The sequence below is a fragment of the Cololabis saira genome, chromosome 19, assembly GCF_033807715.1.
Source record: "Cololabis saira isolate AMF1-May2022 chromosome 19, fColSai1.1, whole genome shotgun sequence".
NCBI lineage: Eukaryota > Metazoa > Chordata > Actinopteri > Beloniformes > Belonidae > Cololabis > Cololabis saira.
The window spans coordinates 16,663,338-16,677,231 of NC_084605.1; the positions used below are offsets into that span (position 1 = coordinate 16,663,338).

At 43.0% G+C, this 13,894-nt stretch overlaps 1 protein-coding gene across 5 annotated transcripts in view; it reads right to left on the bottom strand.

Annotated features, from left to right (window-relative positions):
• Positions 1-13,894, bottom strand: part of LOC133418830 (rho GTPase-activating protein 44-like) — a 119,664-nt gene that overhangs the window by 53,291 nt on the left and 52,479 nt on the right. For all 5 annotated transcript variants that reach the window (XM_061707692.1, XM_061707690.1, XM_061707691.1 and 2 more), the window contains exons 2-3: positions 2,256-2,295; positions 1,545-1,664 (exon numbers count right to left, since the gene is read on the bottom strand). In XM_061707692.1, coding sequence (XP_061563676.1) covers positions 1,545-1,664; positions 2,256-2,295 — 160 coding nt within the window. The remainder of the gene's footprint in view (positions 1-1,544; positions 1,665-2,255; positions 2,296-13,894) is intronic.

Consider the following 13,894-nt stretch of genomic DNA (forward strand, 5'->3'; position numbering starts at 1 on the left):
TGGCGGCGCAACAGAAACACAGATGAAAATGAAGCTAAAAACATTAAGGTGACGGCGCACCTACAAAAAAGTAAAAAAAAATAAATAAAAATACAGCACCATAAAGCATGAACTATAAAAACACCATAAAACTCAGATAGACTAACCGACCACACGTTTCAACTAGCCGATGCTACAATAAAAACCCCAGCCAGATCTGGCGTCATTAAATTAAATAAAGATGTTCTTGCCTATTTGAAGCGAAGTCTGCGCCTCCCGTTTCGTCAAAGTCCCGGGCCAGTCCCCTCAGCCTCTGGTCTGTCATCAAACGGTGGACCCAGCGAGGCCGGTTTTAGGGGGCGGCAGGGGTGGGCTATGCCCACCCAAACGTGCATCCTGCCCACCGGCGTCTCCATCCCGGCGAGAGTGGAGAGCGGATGGTGGTGCGCTGCAGGCTCTAGAGCCACGGCTACGGCGTCTACGATGCACTGGTAAGATGCGCACGACTTTGATAATTTTTGCAGTTCTCCCGTGCATCACAGCACACGAGAACTTTGATCCAGTTTGCCTGAACCGAGACGTCTTATGGGCTCCCTCGTCAGCCTCCACGGCCGGGAGAGAGCTGCTCATCTATGTTTTAGATACCTGTCCCAGTTAAACTAACGCGGCTTAGCTTCCCAGAGCCACCGTTCTACGTCATCGCCCCCAGAATGCATTGCGCAGGTAGAACATGGCGCCTCCCGCAGGTCAAAATATGTGATAAACATTGTAGATTTTTAAAGCAATTAGATTATTTTATGTGTTTCTAACAACATATTTTAGTATAAGTATAATTGTGGCTAATTAGGGACTACAAGTCTTAATAACCAGGGTTCCTTTTAAATATAATCGATGGTGGCATGTCGGTTTATAAGAATCTTTTGGTCCAGAAGAAAAAAGAGCGACAACAACTGCCTATAACTATGTTCTTCTCTGGAAAAAACACACCTGCACCGCGGGCTTTAGAAGAAAAAGACGCTACAGAGCGAGTCAGGATGCAGCGGCAGTCAGAAGAGCAGTGAAATACGCGCCAGTCACAATTTGTCCTACTGTTGTATTTTTTTTTCCCCCGTTCAAATCCAATTACTCGTGCCGCGGTGGGTCGGTGCTGATCTCCGCAATTTGAAGCCTTGTATAATAATTGTAAAAAAAAAAAAAAGGTTGCTACTTTGCGGATTTCACCTATCACGGGTTCTCCCCCACACCCCCACAAAAAAACAGGGATTACTGTATACTGTTTTCCATGATTACATTTGTTGTTACAGTCATTGCTGTGACCAGCCCACGGTGTGGGCATGGGTGTTGGCGTGGGTCTGGGTGTGGAAGTGGGCTTGGGTGTTTTCATACCAACAAATGTCCACATCTGTAAGTGTAAATGGGAAACGAAGCTGAACTAAAGAGTGGCCTTGAGTAGGTTCTTCAACTCAACACCAGCCTGTCAAAGATGTAGCTGTCTGATGGCGGCGCGTGCGTCACACACGTATAGCAGGAATTACTGTGTACTGCGTAGTGTTTGTTGGTCTCACCGAGGGCGACCTGACTGACTTCTTGTCCACATCCACGCCCTGCTGGCCCTGCAGACAGGCCGTCAGCTTCTTGTGTGTGCTGTGGGAAACCTGCTTGACCAGCTCCAGACGTTTCTCCACCTGACACACACACATATACATCGGAAAACTCAGTCCACAACGAAGCAGGAGCCCCACCTGCACATGGATATGCACTGCATATTTCTGGCCTCATGACCGTTTCTAGCAGCTAATGAGCTTCAGCTACTGACACTCCGAGACAGGACAAAGAGCAAACACAGAATATAAGATAAGAGTATAGTTTTACTTAAAAACCCTGCAGGTGTTTGTTTCTGTAAACGTACGTACAGTTTAACAACACTGATTTCAGCCGGTACGAACATCACAAATGCTTCAATGCCTCTCATTTTATGATGAATCCACTCATTGGAATCGACCGTTTCTGCCACCGAGGGCATCATTAATATGATCTATTACAATGCTGCACCCCCGATCAATCAGTGGGGACTTCCAGCCTTTTGTTACACAAAGAAGTTCAATTTCAGTGCTCATTAAAATTGCCTGGAGGCAGTTGAAGGAGCTGATGTGAATATACTGAATATCATGCACCACTAATGATTTTTACCGTGAGAGGCAGCACACATCAAGTGGATGAAGACAAAGCAAATACGTGCACACAATCACAGACATTTGTTGAGGACTCATTAGTACCTGCAGCAGGTCATCACTCAATACTTCTGTCTTCTCAGCCCTGCAAGAAACAGAAGAAAAAGAGAGGTGGTTGGCATGAGGAGGGGAAGCACACCCAACTTATTTCCGTGGGAACTTGGCACGCACAAACATCCTAATCAGACCGTGTAATTGCTTCTAATGAAATAAATATGACTGTTGTTGCCATGATTATCACAGCTATTTACTGTTCTGATATTTTGCTGGCTCTGGCTGAGGTACAGTATATTTAATTGGATCAAGTTGTAAACATGACGTTTAGCTTTGAGGCTGAATCTAACAGTTTTAGGGTGTTCTGTAGTTGAGAAGTTATTTGTTTGATTTGTATTTTTTTTTGTGCATAAGATTATTAAAATTCAAGTCTCCAATATAACGCTGTCACGTTGTTTGGGACGGCCAAGGACCGAATATTTGCAACCTAGCGAGGCGTTGACATCAGCAGGGAGCTGTGACATCACAGACCCACATCAGATCTGTTCTGTAGCGCCTCCATCTTTACGTCCATCTGTACCTCCATCCAGCTGCATCACTGCACACTACATTTGCTGTAATTTTCAGGTGGGTGGTTCAAAGCCATACGACAGAGCTCAAAAGAGGCCTGCGCTGCAGCGCAGGGGGTTGAGTGGAGTTGAGTACCTCCACCCTCTAAACCCGGGCTCACCAACTACATTTGTCAGAGGGCCAGAATTTTACCGACAGACAGACAGTCACCTTGGGGGCCGGACCCTCAAATAAAAATTTAATAAAAATCTAATTTTGGCATAACATTATTATTTGATGTTTATTATTTATATTTTTCAAATGTTGATATGGAAAACAGATCCTTTAACGATGACTGGACTGAAAAGTACGCATTTATCATGCCAACCTTCCCAAATGCGTCACCTGTTTGCCTCATTTGCAACGAAACTGTTGCTGTTGCAAAAGAATATAATCTGCGCCGTCACCACAACACTAAACATACAAATTTCAAGGATTCATATCCTGAGCTGTCAGAGGCCCGTGAGACAAAAATCCAGTCGCGGGCTGGATTGGACGGTTCGGCGGGCCAGATTCGGCCCGCGGGCCGCCAGTTGATGATCATTGCTCTAAACCGACCGCTGTGAACAGAGCTGTAAGGGTATGGCTGCAGAGGGAGAACCGTAACACCTAGCAAACATTGGTTATGTGGTTATTATTCCCCTGTGGAGCCCCTGAAAGGACACTGAAGAGAAAGTAAAGGAGATTTTTTGCAGTTTGACATTGAAAGAGCTTTTTGCTCTGAATGTGTGAATACAAGGCCTTCGTGTCGGGGTCTGGAGGGATAGTCGACACCCTGTTGTGGGACCAAGTTGGCACCGTAGCCCCTCAGTTCTTCCCTCACCACGGTCAGGACTGCCTCCAGTGTTTGTATGTGAAGCCTCGTCCTGTCTTCTCCGTCCAGTCCACCTATCTCATTAACTCCTGCCTCTTCTTTATTTTGCCGCCTGTTTGTCTACATGTCTAAACAAAGCTGCCTGGAGACAATTCTTTCTTCTTGTTTGGGGGGTAATAAAATAGTGTTTTTGACAATATGTAGATACAGTTTATGCACCTAGCAAAATACTAAGAACTGCAATTTTTGTCATTTGCACAATCAGATGTCCCCGTGTCTGCTTTTTGTTTGTGATAAAACGTGCGTACTGACACACTAATGGAAAATAATATTAGCAAGGAACGTCAGAGCTGGTAAATATCGCACACGTCTAGTATTTCTGCAGTATCCCTGGACCCCCAGGTCCTGCATGCCATTTTTATTCATTTGTTAAAACACAATGTGCTCCCAGTCATTTCTGGACCCGACTGTACAAAGAGTGAGCTGATAGGCTGCAGTCATGCCTTCAGCAACGCTGCACACTTTTACTTAATAACAGAGAACCAAACTGGAGAAAAGAGCTCCCTGGTATGTTGGTGGCCTTTAAAGATCATTTTATTACTTTTCTAAAACTGCATTTTCTATATTTCTGCCAACCGCACTCAGCAGAAAAATGCCTTGAGTATATATTTTTTTTCTCTCAGGCAGGTGGACTGAAGCAAGAAAACTCACTGAAAGTTCATACATATATACATATATATATATATATATATATATATATATATATATATATATATATATATATATATATATATACATATACATACATGTATATGCTGATTGTAACCAACCAGATCTATGCAACTGCCATACCTTTATGCAACGATCTTTGCAACAACCCCTGGGAGTTTAAAATATACCTCACTGGGAATTCTGGCTGCATTCTTACCAATTTAATCATGCTATCAAAGATACGTCTACTGTACAGCAAACATGTGACTATGAAAGACTAGGTCCTGAAACATAAACGCCATCTTGCAGGTCAAACAAAACGTTTAGGTTCAACATCCATTAGTCGCCTTTCTTAAAAAATAAATGAATAAGAACATTTTCTCTGGAGCTCCAGCGTAAAAATGTTAGGATTATCGTGATGAAAGTTTTCATCTGTGTGGAAACCACACCTCCAGAGACAACCAATGACACTTTATTACATCTTCATGACCAGAAAGTGTTTCCAAATCACAAATATTTTTTTAATCTGGGCCAAAAGTCCAACCTCCATACATGCTCCAAAACACAGTTTATACAAAATCTAACTTTTTCAGACAGAAGCCAAAGTAAATCTGAGCAGCCCAATCCTGCTGAACACCAAACAACTCAATAACCCGGCTGACTCTTGAACATCGCTGAGGACACATTCACTGTGACTGCATCCTGCCAGGAACAGATATAATTAAAGTTCAGCCCAACTGAAACAGGCAGTCAGGGTACGCTGCTGCGGCCGAGGCGACTTACGGAGCCGTGCTGTTCCTGCGTGAGGATCTAGTCCTGCTGATCTGCAGCTTTCTCCTCCACATCGCCCCTGCTAACAGGTGCTCAAGCACCTGCTTCCAGGCAGGAGTCCAATGACAGAGACCAGTCGGAAACAGAGGAACGCACAGCAAGAGAGGGAGGGGAAAGGTGACGGTGGGAGGGACGTAGGGAGGGGAATAACTGCTCCAAGAATGAGACCTGACTATCTGGTCCTTTCACTCTTTATCTTTCTCAACCCCCTGTCTCCTTTCTTGCTACGTCTGTCAACAGTTTGGACTGAACAGGATGTACAGACTATAGGTTTATGAGCGCACACACATCTGGAAAAAATAAATAATCACATGAACCTTTGTAGGGCAGTACATGGCTTGGTGGTTAGCAGCACTGTTGCCTCACAGCAAGAAGGTTCCCGGTTCGACTCCCTGGTCAGGCGGGGGTCCCCCAGTTCAAAAACATGCGTAGTAGGTTAATTGATGATTCTAAATTGCCCGTAGGTGTGAGTGTGACTGGTTGTTTGTATATATGTGGCCCTGTGATGGACTGGTGACCTGTCCAGGTTGTACTCCTGCCTCTCACCTGAAAAATTAGCTGGGATAGGCTCCAGCAGACCCCCGTGACCCTGAAAAGGATATAGAGGGTATGGATAATGGATGGATGGATGGATGAACCTTTGCACAGATGTCAGATTCTGATCTTTGACTCAACAGGGTGATTATTGATCCATCTGAAGTGAAACAGCTAGACGAAGGAGAATAAAGGGAATGTTTAATTTATTCCCTATTCCACCTCTTCAGCTGGGGTTTGTTCCCATGCTGGCGTGCTCGCTTTTTCTCTTCACTTCAGCTCTCAGTGACAGCAGCTGTTTAACAGAGGAAATAAACGTTTGAACTAAAATCGATTTTTCTGTGAATGAAGAGCATAACAAGCCTCCAGAAACAGGAACACAGGAAACGTTGTCGCCGTCCCGTCCTCTTTCCTGTCCTTTCGACCTCCTGGTTGCGGCTGACGGCCGTCATTCCTGAGTCTGGTCCCGCCAGAGGTTTTATCCCGTTAAAGTGAAGTTTTTTCTTCCCACAGTCGCCTGGTGCTTGCTCAGGGCAGGGGATTGTGTCTAGTAGGGATGCACCGATACCACTTTTTTCCAAAACGAGTAGTGTACGAGTACTTGCATTTCAGTACTCACCGATACCGATACCGAGTACTTACACCATTACACAAAAAGTTGCTTTGAATTTTTTTTTTATTTTTCCACATATCGTCTGTACAACATTCCTCTCCGCGGCTGGGGCTTTCACAGGACCGCTTCCCCGGCGGCCTTCATGCCCTCAAGTGCAGACCGTCGGGACGGCCGGTTGCGACGTGCGGGCCCGCCCGGGGACCTCCGCACACTCGCCGAAACCACCCCCCCTAAACAGCACTCTCAACCCCGGCGGCGGAGGTGCGAGGCGAACGGACGGGAGTGCCGTCTCCGTCGAGCCCCTGCTTGCATGGGGCGCGGCTGCCGGTGGACTCGGGTAACGGAGTTCCGGTTCGTCCCCCCCGCCGCACTGGTGCACTTGGCCTCCACACCAGAGCCAGGGAAGAGACGGGAAGAGAAGTAAGAGGTAAACGCGCGGAGTCCGCGCAGTCCGCCCAGGGGACTCAACTCGGCAAGTCAGGGACATTGCTTGTGTTGTAAGCGGTAGATATTGTCCCTCCTCTCGAGAGTTTTGCTGCACATAATTTGCATTCTGCCTTGTTTTTATTGCTTTCATTTACCTGGAAATACTTCCACACTGCTGACATAACTCCTCGCTGCTTGCCTTGCAGTCAACTGCTGTAAACTACGCGCTGCCGTAAAGTGGTATCGGTGCCAATTTTATGAGTACGAGTACGAGTAGTTATGCCCGGTATCGGACCAATACCCGATACCGGTATCGGTATCGGTGCATCCCTGGTGTCTAGGAAAGGTTTTTTTTTTTATGCAGTCAGTTGGTTTCCTTCGTGAAACAATAATTATTGCATTTCATTAATTGGACTAATTTGGAGTTGAACTATATTGTTGAAGTCTCCTGAGGTGACATTTGTCCTGACAGTGCCTCTCAGTGGATACAGAGATTATGTTTTAGTATTTTGACTTCATCATCTGGGATCATCCTCAGGTTTGAGCTGTATTGAGTGACAATCAGTTTTTCTGCTCGACCCAGGTCCCCTCTGATAACACTGAACTGCAGTGAACATCTGCTGAGCTAGGGAATAATGAACATGCTGTTATGGTAATTCCTGTTTTATTTTGAAGCCCGTGTCTTTGTTTTTGAGTTCTTGTTTGACTTTCCCATCGGTCCTGATCATCTGCACCTGTGTCTCATTAACCCTTGTGTATATCTGGTCTTGTCTTTCCCTTGCGCCCTGCTGGTCCGTACTGTTACCTCCCTCCGTGTTTCCATGTCAGAGTTTGTAGTTTTTGATTCTTGTTCTGGGTTTTTGCCATCCTGCTAAGCAGCGCTTTTGTTTAGTTAAATAAATCACTGTTTTTTGGGAACTCCTGCCTCCTGCTCTCCTACATCTGGGTCCGACCAACCACCATTTCCAAACAGAACGGACTAGCCGGCCCCGCGAATCCTGTCTGCTCCCAAGCCGGCTCCTCGGACTCTGCCTGCCCCGAAGGCGCCCCCCGGACCCGGTCCGCCCCGTCCCGAGAACGCCCGTCTTCCCCGTCTGCTCAGTCCCAAGAAAGGCCCCCTGAACTGTCTCGCCGATCTGCCCGGCCTAGTGCCCAGGCCCCCTGAGCTCTGACTATGTGCTCTTTTTTCACGTGCAGTCTCATAAATATAGGTTAACATAAGCAATAGAAACTGCTGGCAGCTGCCTTGATGAATTTTTGCACCCAGACAATAGAATTTCACCGAATGCTCGGTGACACCGTCTCATCCCTCCAAACAAGGTACAATAACGTCCAGATGGTTGCACATTTTTTCAGATCAGCTCTGAACTGTCATGTTCTCTATAACCAGCAGGATGCAAAAAATTGGTAATGTTTCCACCAAACGTGTCCCTGAGGGGAATAGATGTATTATTTTCTGTTTATTAAAGTCGATGTAACTGCCGTCGTGACACATGGGCTTCCTATTAGCATACTAGCATGTATCTTTTACAGTTTTCTGCTGATCTATGAAAAGCAAAAACTGGACCTACTCAAAAAAGTCTTTAGACTGTAAATATGACGTGATGAATGAAACGCATCCCTTTCTGAGTAACTGTGGATGCTGCCAAGTTGACGAATGGAGTATCTTGGATGGATGGATGGATGACTGGGTTTAACAGAACTAAAGAGGATGTTTGGCCACATGAGCCCCAAAAAGAGGTACAAATGAGAGGAGAAGGAGACAGATGGCCACGTTCTGGCTCTGTAATTGAAAATCCATCATTTGAGTTTTCACTGCAGCGTTTTTTAATAATTATTTTCTGGCACTTCAAGGGCACAACAGTATAGTGAATCAAAGCCTCTGCAGCGTCACACCCGGGATTCCCACTCGCACAGAGAAACAGTAGAGGAGCCACTGGTGAGGAGCAGAAGCTCTTTTAACAAATGTTACAAAACTGAAATGGAAGTTTTAAAACGTGAAAATAAAAGTGCTTGAGAGGTTTAATGATGGAGGTACGCCCATGGGTGTTATCAAGGAGAGCTAAAGGAGAGCTAAATGCTTCTCACTCACTCTCACTTCAAACTTGATTCTGTCCTGTTGTTGTTGTGTTGAGACGTTACCATGAGATGTTTTCTCATATAACGTTGATTTGAGTTGTTAACATCCATCCATCCATTTTCTATACCCGCTTTATCCTTTGCAGGGTCACGGGGGTCTGCTGGAACCTATCCCAGCTCATTTCAGGCGAGAGGCAGGAGTACACCTTGGACGGGTCGCCAGTCTATCACGGGGCCACATAGATACACAGACAACCAGACACACTCACACTCACACTTACGGGAAATTTAGAATCATCAATTTACGTAGCATGGATGTTTTTGGACTGTGGTAGGTGCCCAATTGTTAACAAATTTACACTAATAAAGATAAACTCAAATTTCAATCTCTGAATTGTTGCGGGGCAATCCTAAAGTTGACATGAATACGTCGTAAAAAACACTTTTGCTAACGACACCGAACTACAAAGTAATTGTGTTAGCTGTGGTAGAGATGCAGTGACTGATCAGAATCCGACAATACAGTATCGGGCTAATATATATCCATCCATCCATCCATCCATCCATCCATCCATCCACTATTCTCAAGTGCGACAATAGGACAAATATCATCTCTATGCACAAGAAACTCAAATGGTTATTGGTCAAAGACAGACTCATATACTCACTGTTGATTGTGATAAGAAACATATCTGTTTTAAAAAAGCCATATGATTTGTTTGATAACCTCTCTTTTAGTGCAGAAAATCACTGTCACAACACTAGACATGCAACTGTTGGAAATTTTACAATACCTAAGGTTAGATCTAATGCCATCAAACGTACAGTCCTGTATAGAGGAATGAAAGAATGGAATTCTTTACCCAATCATGTAAAACTTGCTAACAATAATCAATTCAGAATACTACTTAAAAAATATCTGTCCAAGTAATGGTTTCGGTATGGAATAGTTGTGTATGTAATATGATTGTTTTAGTACATGAGATATAATGGTATTATTGCATAGTAGTGTTATATTATATATATATTATATATGTTCTATTATTATAGAATAGATATATATGAGTATGTGTGTATGTATGTATGTGTGTATACATATGTAGGTATGTATGTGTGGATGTGTATGTATATATATATATATATATATATATATATATATATATATATATATATATATATATATATATATATATATATATATATATATATATACGGTATATATGTCTGTGTGAATATAATATAGAATTTGACTTGGAATGTTGAATATGATAGAGTATTATATGATGGGTATATGTATGTGTATAGGTATGTATGTGTGTGTATATATGTATATATATATGAGGTATATATTAGGTATATGTGGGGAGGATATAGTTGACTTGGTTTCTGTTCTTGTCTTGATTCTTAAGATATCTTGATTTTGTATATACATATTTTTTTTTCTTCTTGCTCTTTCTGTGTTTTTATTTTTTTAAGTTTTTTTCTATGTTGTTTTCTTTTGTATTGCATTTTCCATCCATCCATCCCTCCGTCTCCTATACCTACTTACTTCTATTTGATAGTCATGGAGATCCCTATCCCAGCTCTCTTTAGGCAAAAGCCAGCAGGACACCTTGGCAAATCCAGTACAGGGCCACATATTGACAAATATCCACACACACTTTAGAATCAGTAAATAATCTCACATACATGTTTTTGGACCGTGGGAAGAGAGCCGGAGTACCCGAGGAAAAGCAAGCAAAGATATAGTATCACATTGATGAATCCAATTAATCTATTAATCTATTTTTTTTTATTTTTGCCGAGTACGTATATTACATATACGTATATATACACACATATATATATACATATATATATACACATATATGTATACGCACAACTACTGATTCACAGAGAAGCGTTGTATGAAAGACAAAAATTTCATATGGAAATGACAAAAAATGAGACAACAAGCTTCCAACTTTTGAATCAGCCTGCTGAACACAAGCCAGGAGGGGTCAGTGGGTAAAAATAAAGGTATCGCAGTAACAATCTTGCAGTTTTTAGAAACTTTCATTGTAAGTTTATTTATTGTATGTATGTAGTTGATCATAGTTCAAAGAAGGGCTCAAAAATTACATGTGGAGTTCCCCAAGGTCTCATCCAAGCCCCCCCCCCCCACCTTTAAAACATTTACATGCTTCCTCTAGCTCAAATAATAACAACAAGATAAGTTACCATAACTATGCAGATGACACAATTTTACATTACAATGTCACCAGGTGACAATGACCCCTTACAAGCGTTGAGTAGATGCATGGAACAAATTAATGACTGGATGAGACATCATTTTTCTGCAGTTGAACAAAAACAACTGATGACGTCCGAAAATCTGGGTGTAGTCATGGAATCAGAGCCGAACCTTCAGAGACACATTAAAACAAAGTGGGCCTTCTATCACCTGAAGAACATCTCCAGGATCAGAGGACTAATGTCTCAGCAGGACCTTGAAGAACTCATCCGTGAGTTTATCTTCAGTGGACTTGACACTGCAACGGTGTCCTCACAGTGTCCGCCTAAAGAGTCAATCAGACAGCTACAGCTGATCCAGAACACTACTGCCCGAGTTCTCACCAGAGCTAAGAAAGTGGACCACATCACTCCGGTTCTGAGATCTTTACACCGGCTCCCTGAACCTCAGAGAATTGACTTTAAATTACTTCTGTTAGTTTATAAATCACTGAAAGGTTTAAGACCAAAATACATCAGAGATCTCTCAGGTCTTCTGGTTCAGGTTTTCTCTGTGTCCCCAGAACCAGAACCAAACATGGAGAAGCAGCATTCAGCTTCTATGCTCAACAGATCTGGAACAAACTTCACGGAAACTGCAGATTTTCTTCAATAACTGTAGTTTTGAAAGTACAGTAAATGTGCTTCATCTCACAACACTAGACATATTCACAGTCAGTCACTGGATTTATACAGTAAAGTCAGGCAAATGCTTGGTCCTCTTCCAATCAATGATCATGATCGTGAATGTGTGCAGGTGTCAATACCTTTGATTTCTGTTCTCATTTTTACCAACAAATAATTGTCAATACTCCTCTACAATGTGGGGAGTAATTTACATGTAAAAATAACATTAGAGTTTCAACAAAACATTTAACAAGACAGATCTAATCACGAAAGCAACAGCAAAGAAAGAGGGAAGTTCTACTGGATGTGAATTTGAGACCTTCTGTGAAGCACGAGAAAAGAAACCTGTTTTATTTGGCTGCTCTGAAATCATGATTGAAAAAAGAAATCAGTTCTGTAAGTTCAAGTCAAAAAGCCCATCAGCTCGCACAAAGACACCGTGAGTGGTACGGGAGGAAGACTGGCAACCTCCACTTCCTCTGGAAGAGACAAACAGCATCACTACAACAGCCATCCTGAATCACCGTTACACATGCCGTTATTTATAGCACCCATGAATAAATAGGAGCTCATCATGAAAGAAACTATATCGGAAAAAGAATCACTATCACGCCACAGAGCGAGCTGTTACATCTTCCATTTTATTTTATTATAAAGTCTGAAGCCTCTTTTTTCCTCATTTTACTGTCCCAGGCTTAAATCTCCCTAATAATTTTGGTGCTTTTACAGTGTTATGTGGCTCAAGCGCAAACTTCACTGCTGCAATTTACTTTCTAAACACGTGATCACATTAATTAAAGTTCTGTGCTTAAAGGCTCGTCGTGTACATATACAGTAGCTCCCGTGTCACCTGTTTCTGTTCGGCCGGTTGAGCTGCATGGCTCCCATTTTCTGTATGTTTAAATTATCTGTCATACATGCAACTACTATTACACTGGAAACAACTACAGTAGCGGTGTTGCTCCTTCTCCACCAGCAGAGAGAACACTACTGAGCATGTGCAGAGGGAGCAGGTATGGTAAAGGGAATTTAAGGTGGAAGGTTGTAAAAGCATAGATCACATGGACAGGTTGCTCAGTGATGATAACCTAAAGAGTTAGAAGTCAGGTACACCCCACATGAATTAAGCTGTGAAAACCTTCCTTGCATCTTGATTGCTATTTCTTCACTCATCTGTGCCAGTGTCCATCTTTAATTATAAAAGTAGATGGTCTGCACTTACAAAGCACCATTTCAACCTTGTCTAGGTTTTACAAAGCACTTTAATGTGTTCCTCATTGCATCAGACACTCACACAGCTTCTATTGTATCATATGTACTTAAGAGACAGTAGGGCTTTGATGGTGGTGAACCCCTCAGTGTCCACTGATGAGCATTGGCGGGAAACTCGGGTTCAGTCTGACACTTGATGGGGCTGACGATCAAGTTGCTGACTTCCTAATCAGAGGATGACGTACCCACTGATCCACAGCTGCCAAAACAAGTCTGAACCATGTTCAGAGCTGCGTCTGAAGCTGACCTACATCAGATGATTGCTAGACAATGCTACATCTTTTCTCTTAAATATGTGAAATTCCGAATGGAAAACCCAACACAAATTGCATCATGACCTGTTTTTCCATGAGAAGATTTCCTCCATTTTCCTGCTGATTTTTCTGATAATTGCATTGAGAGGATCTCTTTCTACAGCATCGCTCCTCGTAGTCACACGGCAGGCGTTGCTCTTTGTCACAGCTCGATGGGTTTTCTCTACTGCTGCATGAAACCTTTCCAGCAAAGCATACAGCTTCACTGCTGCTGTCTGGGTTAAAATGAAGCTGATCGTGAAGGATCAGGCTCTGACCTGCTAACTCAGGGCTTCGTGTCTGTGCTGTGGAGTAGACGTATTCAGCATCACTTCACCACATCCCTTTGATAACATGTCATTGGAGTTTGAATTATTACACCTTATGCATATTACATATAGAAGGACTTTCTGTAGCAGGCTACGTGCAACAAGTTCATGTATCCATGTTCTATATCTGCTTATTCATGCTCAGGGTCATACAGACCCCAAATGTCTTCAAGAGAAAAGGAGTGGTAACCATGGACGGGTCCCAGTTCACAGGAAGGCCACACATGTTAACACTCACTCTCTTTGGGCAATTTAGAATCTGCAATTAACATATTTTGTAA